The 7,197-nt window shown below is 50.8% G+C and overlaps 1 protein-coding gene across 1 annotated transcript in view; it reads left to right on the top strand.

Moving 5' to 3' along the window:
• Positions 1-3,581: 3,581 nt before the first annotated feature.
• The window catches only part of CPLX1 (complexin 1), a gene marked incomplete at both ends in the record, with an annotated part of 101,710 nt that continues 98,094 nt past the window's right edge, over positions 3,582-7,197 (top strand). Inside the window, one exon of the mRNA XM_082013376.1 lies at positions 3,582-3,612. Coding sequence (XP_081869502.1) covers positions 3,582-3,612 — 31 coding nt within the window. The remainder of the gene's footprint in view (positions 3,613-7,197) is intronic.

Below are 7,197 nucleotides of genomic sequence, written 5' to 3'. Positions count from 1 at the left end.
TGGAAAAAATGGAGGACTAGTCTGGGGACAGAACCAGGGGTACATAACCTTTGGAGAGTCAGCTTGTTCTGAGAGCAGCCTAGCAGCTCTAAACAGGTCAACAAGAAGCTCAAGGACCACTGAGGGTCTTCTTCTTGATGTGCCTATTGTTTTGACTGGCTTATGAAAGCCCCTGTGGATGACATCACTTTATTGTCTGCACACAAGGGAGGACATTTGCCATTGCAAAGATTGTAAGGAGCCTATGGACAGGAGGGATGACATTTCTCAGCAAACTCAATTGGCTGTGCTGACCCTTGGCTGCTAGAGGAGTTCCTTGATGTAGCATGGTCCAAGATCCCCAAAGCAGGGAGGAGAAACCTGGTTTTAGACAATTAGGTGTTTTATCTACTATTCCACACTTCTCTGACCCCTGTGTTTGAGGGAATCTGAATTGTTCCTTCCCAACTCCAGGATACAAGAGCAAAGTGTGCACCTGGAGGTTTAGTAGTATGGGTCAGGCACACTATTCTCCTTTCCAAGAGCAATCACATGATGAAGGAAGAATGTGAGATGTTGTATGACTGACTCAAACTATAAGTCCTGCTCAAAATTATATGGGCACTTGGGGAGGCAACACAGACCTGGAAATACTGTGTTAATTGCATAGGAAACTAGGCCCACAACTCCAACAGGTTCCCAGGTTCGTTTCTTGGGCACAGCCATCTCTGCTGAGCCACTGCTATGGTGTGTATGGAAAGGAGAGCATCAAAAGGGTACCAGTACGCCCTTTGGATTGGAAATGCTGTGGGTGAGTTAAGGCTTAAAATAAGGGGCTTCCCCACCCCCTCTTGGTATTCATTTTTCCTTTCAGAACTTTGTTAGTAGAAGTGCAGCACGTGCCTACCCAGCTGAGCTTCCTAGGCTGATACTAGTGTTTGTTGCAAAAGTGGCTTTCTGGGAGCTGTTTGAATAGGATAGGATAGGGTAGGGTAGGGTAGGATAGGGTAGGATAGCATAGCATGGCATGGCATAGCAGAGCACGGCATAGCATATTCCCCTTTAGTGGAAGGGATCTACAGTGATCATCTAGTCCAACTGCCTGACCACTTGAGGCTGACCAAAAGTTAAAGCATGTTATTAAGGGCATTGTTCAATTGCCTCTTAAACACTGGCAGGTGTGTGGCACCAAGCCAGACCCAGGTCGGCAGACACCGTCTGGAGCGTAGAAGCATGCCTTCCCACAGCTGCAGCTGGCACCCGAGAGCTTTGCAGCCTGCGGAGTTCTCGTGGCCGGCACTGCTGCCCCGAGAGGGATTGGTTTGCCTGCCGTTCCTGCTGGATCTTCATGACTTTTCCCCGGTGCCAGGTGCGGCCCCGGCGCCCTCCCTCACCTTCAGATGAGGTCGCCCAACGGGCCGTGCCAGCGCCTCTCCAGGATGTCGACGCCGCTGCTTCCCCACCCCCGGGCTCCCACTTCTGCCAGCACAATTCCGCGCCTGCCTCACCGCCCCCCCTCCTTAGCCTCACATCGGTTGCTTTGGGGCCTGCTGTCCCACCTCTTGCTGGCGACAGAGGGATCAGCAGCAGAGCTCGCTACCTCCCCATCCAGCCTCAAGTAGGATGCCGGGGTCCTAAATTGCTCTGCTTTGCCACATAGCGGTCGCACCGCACGCAGCTCCTTCCTCCTCACCTTCAGATGCCGTCCCGAACCCGAGCTGGACAACAGATCGTTGCACTTGCGCCCTGCAGCCGGCAACGGTAGGGAGGGGACTGCCCTCTTCCCTCCCTCTGACCCCCCAGCCTCGTCCTGGACTGCAAACACCGCTAGTTAGCGGGAGAACTGAGCCGGGGATCCTTGTCCGGACACAGTAAAATCCGTGGCGAAGGAGAGGGAAGGAGAAAGGTCTGCTCCCTCCCTGTCTTCTTCCTTGCCTCTTCAACTCCTTCCACGACCTAAGGGATGAGAGGGCATCTCCGGCAAGGACCTACAACAGAGGACGCGGGTCGCGCTCTCACCCTCCCCCTTTTGCAGGAAGACGTATTTGCAGAGATTTCCCCTCGCACACACACTGATTCCACAGGAGATGCAAGAAAGGAATTACAAAATGCAACAGCAGGCTGACAACCTCCCCTCCTTCCCCCACGGCAAAGCGCAAGGATACCTGGCTGCTGCAGAGAGCCGGGGATGGGGTGGGGAACATGCATGCAAATACAGGCACCCCTCCAAGTGGTTGGGAGTGCTGGGGGCCTCCTCCGCGGCGAGCATCGGGGGGCGAGAGCGGTGCAGGGAAGGGGCGGGGGAGCTGGAGGCAGGGGGTGGGAGAGAACCCAGCTCCCGCAACGAGGGGAGGAGGAAGGAGGGACTGTGTCGGTGGGATGGTCCGGAAATGCTGTGATAAAAAGAGGGGCGCGGGGGAAAAGTAAAGAGAAGCTCTGGATTCATTCTCTCGTTCGCATCCCCCACCCGCAACTTCCCCGGCAGCCCTCGGGCACATGGGCACCGGCCGGAGCCGCTAGGAGTGGAGCCGCCGCTTCCGCAGCAGCAGCAGCCGCCGTCACCTGCCGCCGGCCCGGCACAGCTCAGCACAGCTCCCGCCGCCCAGCGAGGTATCGGCGCCGGGACGGGCGGGCCGTGCTTTGCCGTGCCGGCCGGCGTGCGGAAGGACAACGAGGGAAGGAGGGGTGTGGGTACGCAGGGATTCGGGAGGCCCTCGTTCTCCCAGGTCCTGGTGGGCCGCGCAGCCCTGCGGCACGGCTGAGACCCGGTACCAGAGCCGGTGCCGGGCGGGGCTGGCAGCCTGCCCCGGACCCGAGCCCGCAGCTCTCCGCCGCGGGGCCAGCAGAGAGACGCAGCAGCCTGCGCTGCGAGGCTGCTGTGCGGCACCTGGGGCCGCTCGGTCTCAACCTTGAGCCGAGGTGGAGCCCTCGCTGGCATTGGCTGGGGGCTTAATGGGTGAGGTTTCTGAGGGGTTAGGGTGGGGAAACCTGCCCCGCATCCGTGCTCTCCATTCCGCCGCCTGGGCTGCATCTGCACCCGAGTCGCTCAGCTTTCCCCGCTTGCCCTCTCTGGCACTTGCAGAGCCCTTCACCTTCAAATGCCCCCTCGGCGGTCCCCGGCGGAGCTGCCACTCCGGAGCTAGCTCTCCAAAAACCGAGAGGGCGAGAGACAGGCGGGGAGATGAGAAAGTTCAAAGGCTTAAGCCTTGGTGCCTTCCTGCCCATCTGCAGGAGACAAGCCGGGAGTAGCACCGCACTGCTCCTCCAGGATCACTCTCGGCCACTTGCCCTGCCTGGGGGAACCACCGTGTCCTCTTTACCTTCTCTTCCACTCGTTGCCCACCTGCCGGCATGCAGCTCTGCTCCCCAGGTGCCGTGTCCTGGAAAGCCGAGGTCTGCAGGGATGTGGGGCTGGAAACCTGCCAGCACTCAGACAAGGGAAGCAAAGCTGTGGGGAGAGACCTGAGAAAGACAGCCTCTTATCAGCCTTTTCTCCTCCTAGAGACACCATTCCTCTCTTGATTGTGCCTCTTTGCAGGCTACCCACCAAGGATTCCTGGTCTCTGTGAATGTGAGGTGGGCAGCACCCCTAAGCCGTCACCATGGATTTTGTTATGAAACAAGCTCTAGGAGGTAAGTGCGGTTGGCACATGAGGGACCTTATATCCCTTCCCCCGCCTCCCCTTTGTACCTGGCAAAAGAGGAGTTGGATTGCTATGAGCCTCTGGTAGAGTCTGCAGCTGAAACAGCTGTTTGAGGACCCGGAAGAGCGAGAATCACCCTGTCACTGATTCATGGTCCCAGAGTCAAGTGTTTGAAGAATCTGAGCAGGAGAGGGCAGCAACAAGCAGAGACCAAAGCCCCATGTCAGGGGAGAAACCTCCCACACAAGGTATGCAGGCCCTGGGTCATACCTAATCTGGTACTCTACCAGCTGGCTGCATATCCTGCTGTGTGGTGTGCAGGTCTTGCTTTGCTTCATGCCGTGCCACTGAGGAAGGTATTAAAAAGGCTGCAGACAGGTTTAGCTAGAGTAAACCCAAAGAAAGAGTAGCATTTTGTGTAGGCGTATGAGCCCCTTTTTCATCCTCTCCAAACGTTGGCCAGACCTTCACCACAAAATGGCCAGCGCAGAAATTTTTGTACGTGGTATTTGGAGAGTTATTTTTAATAAGAATATTGGTGGAATAAGCAGGGAAACAGTAATAAAGTATCCACACCCCCTGGATTTGAGACCAACCTTTTATACGGTTTCAGCATATTGCCTTCCATCTATGATGAGTTGTTTTAACCTAATGGTGGAAAATAGAAAAAGCAGTTGTGTGCAGGAGAGAAATTGAAAACAACGCAGAAGTATTGGGGAATGAGATTCCTTCGTTCTGCCACAGCTATGCTGCCTTTCTTGGCTGCTTGGCCTGAACAAAACAAGGCTGTCCCTGAGACGATGCTGGCTGCTGTTGGGAACTGGAATAGTTTGCCTCAGAAGAAGTCAATGAGGTGGCTCTGATAATTCTCTTTTGTACTGTATCTCATGTGTGCATTTTCCATTAATTTTCCTTTGGAGAAACTGTAGAGTCATGGGACTGTGGGGTCTTTCATGCACGATGTTACTGATGTTATATGTAGCTTCAACACTTATTCTTTCCCATGTCATGGAAACATGATTTTCACCTTTGAAAGAAAAGGAACTGTGTTTGTGTTTTTTTACCATGGGAGCAAAATTCTCACAGTTAAGAATAGAGCAAGCAACCCCAGTTTTGAATAGGAAGATTAAATGGGAGAAGAAGGAGTCTAATTTGATTGCACAAAGCAGCAAGATATGAAGGTATCTATGTGAGAAGATAATGGTTTGTATACTATCAGTGTTCCATTTCATTACTCTTCAGTGCCTGCTTTGAAGGAGTGGAGTAGATTTTGCAATTTGCTATGGTGTGAATGAAGTGCACAGAAATGAACAAGTGTGCCTGCAAACTGGGTATCTAGCCATTGCAACTGGAGATACGTGAATTCGCTAAAGGGAAGTAACTGCTTAGACTGCAGTTAAAGGGGAGGAGGGTTGCAGCAAAGGAGTAACAGCTGAGACGCATGCCTTTCCTTGAAGCTTAGTGACAAACCTGAGTTGGAAGCAGTGTCTGTCTGTGCTTAGCAGCGTTTACTCTGGGGAGACATTCATTCTAACATAATGTTGCATGCCAGGGTTAGGATGTGCATTATAATAGTAGTTGCTGAGAAGGCAAATTCAAAAAGCATCTTTTGCTGAAGCCTGAGTTTCTGACGTCTGTAAAGATGCTGCCCAGGGCACCAGCTCTTCTGCCAGATGACTTAATGTATTAGCAAAATGTGTCTGGGACTTGTCCACTTACTCAATAAAGGAGAAGTCTCTGCAGAGTGGTAAAATCCAGGAAATGTTAATTTGTTGAGCAGAGATCTGTTTTTAAATTACAAATAGTTTCAAAGAGGAAAAACAACATCTCCCAGAGCAAATGTAATATGGACAATAAAGGTGGTTTTGGACACTGGAGTTTCCCACTGGACTTAAAGCCCAAGCTGATGCAAGCATGCAATCTGGCCACACTGCAAGACAAGGACTAAATGTTTGTTTGTTTCCTTAATTATGGCACCAAAACCCCTTTTTGTCTACCAGCTCTGACATCCAGAGGGAGATGCCCAAATTCAGCAAAGCAGCAAACCTCTGGTGGGAGACAGTGTTGCTTTCTCTAGGATGTGTGGTGTGATCTGCTAGTCAGCTTTTTTTAATATCCCCAGTTTCAGGGATATTAAAACTTCCATGGATTTCATGGCTTTTTGAATGTAGTTTAATGTGGCTTTTCCCAGAACACCTCTGAATTAATTTTGCTGCTGCTTGGGATTCTTTGAAGGATGCAGATGTTCTTACGCCATCCTCAAAATCTCTTACGTCACTTCTGGAAGAATGAAAAAAAAAAAAATTCAATTTTGTCAGTAAGGTCTCCTCCAATTTACAAGGAATCAGACTTGCTATAGATACTGCTTGCAAACCACCCACAGCTATGAGAACTTAACCCTTTCACTATGTCAGCTGGGGATGCTTCACAAAGACCCAGGGCCAATTGGATTGCCTTGTCTGAGTATTATGGGCATGGCATTTTATCTTCCCAGCATCCAGCACCAAAATGGGTCTCAGGCCAGAGCTTATGGTAGCTAAGAGCCTGGATTTGAGAACTGTTTGCAGATGTGGTGCTTTTGCCTTTTTCCTGCTGGACAGGGCTGTACAGGACTCTGAAGTATATGAGGATTTTGGGACGAGGTTTCATCATACTGGAGTAATCAGAGGAGGTACTTGAAGGAAAACATCACTGCCTTCCCACCTCTTCACTCACCTTGAGGAAGAGGAAGTCTCACACTTTGCTTAATTAACAATAAACAGTAGCCTTAGCAGAACACTCCTGTGGGATTTTTCCTATTGCCTTTGAAGAAATCTGTGAAGACATTTCCTTTGTCTCTAATAGCACGGGACAATCAGATTTGTTTTTCCTTGGAGTTTTGCCAGTCAGAGGAGAAGAAGACATCACGATGTTTTGAAAGGTTAAGTTAGCTAAGTTAGCAAGCAAGGGAAGGTTATGTTGTGTAGACTTGCTTTTTTTGGAAGTCTGTGACTAGGGGATTTAGGTTTTGTGAAATCAGTTTGGCAGGTTATCGTATTGCTGAGGTAGAATGTGTTTGTTCTCTGACTTGTTGTTAAATGGGGTCTGCAGAAGCGTGCTGTTTCTGTGCAGTGGAAGGCCATCCTCTGCTGTGCTGCCAGGATTGGGATTTTGCTGCTAGTGCTGGCAGCAGAGTCTTTGCCTGGTGGTTGACAAGCTTGAAATGTGTCTTTGCAAATCCGTGGCCTCTTCAAGGTAAAAATCCTTGAACTTTTTGATAGTGCTGGGGACTGTGGTCTAGGAAAAGCAGTACAAAATATTGGCTTATTTGGTCAGTTTGCTTCTGTGGCTTTTTTTTGTGCTCTTCAAATCTTAAAGCACTCTGTGGAAGTCGCTCCATTTATTGTCTGACCGTGACAGAAGCCATAGAGATCAAATGCAGTCATGATGCTGATTAACTGTGTAGGACAAGAAGAATAAAATGGCAAGGGGAAACCTAGAGGCTTAAAATTGCTGCTGCTTCTTCCACAGAAGTAACAGAGGCACCAACGGGATATTTTGAACCTCTGACCCTGCCACACCAGCAGACATTGAT

This window comes from Phaethon aethereus, assembly GCF_964289735.1.
Source record: "Phaethon aethereus genome assembly, chromosome: Z".
In the NCBI taxonomy this organism is placed as follows: Eukaryota; Metazoa; Chordata; class Aves; order Phaethontiformes; family Phaethontidae; genus Phaethon; species Phaethon aethereus.
Note: the sequence above shows the minus strand (reverse complement) of the source record. Positions and strands in the feature narration are given on the sequence as shown.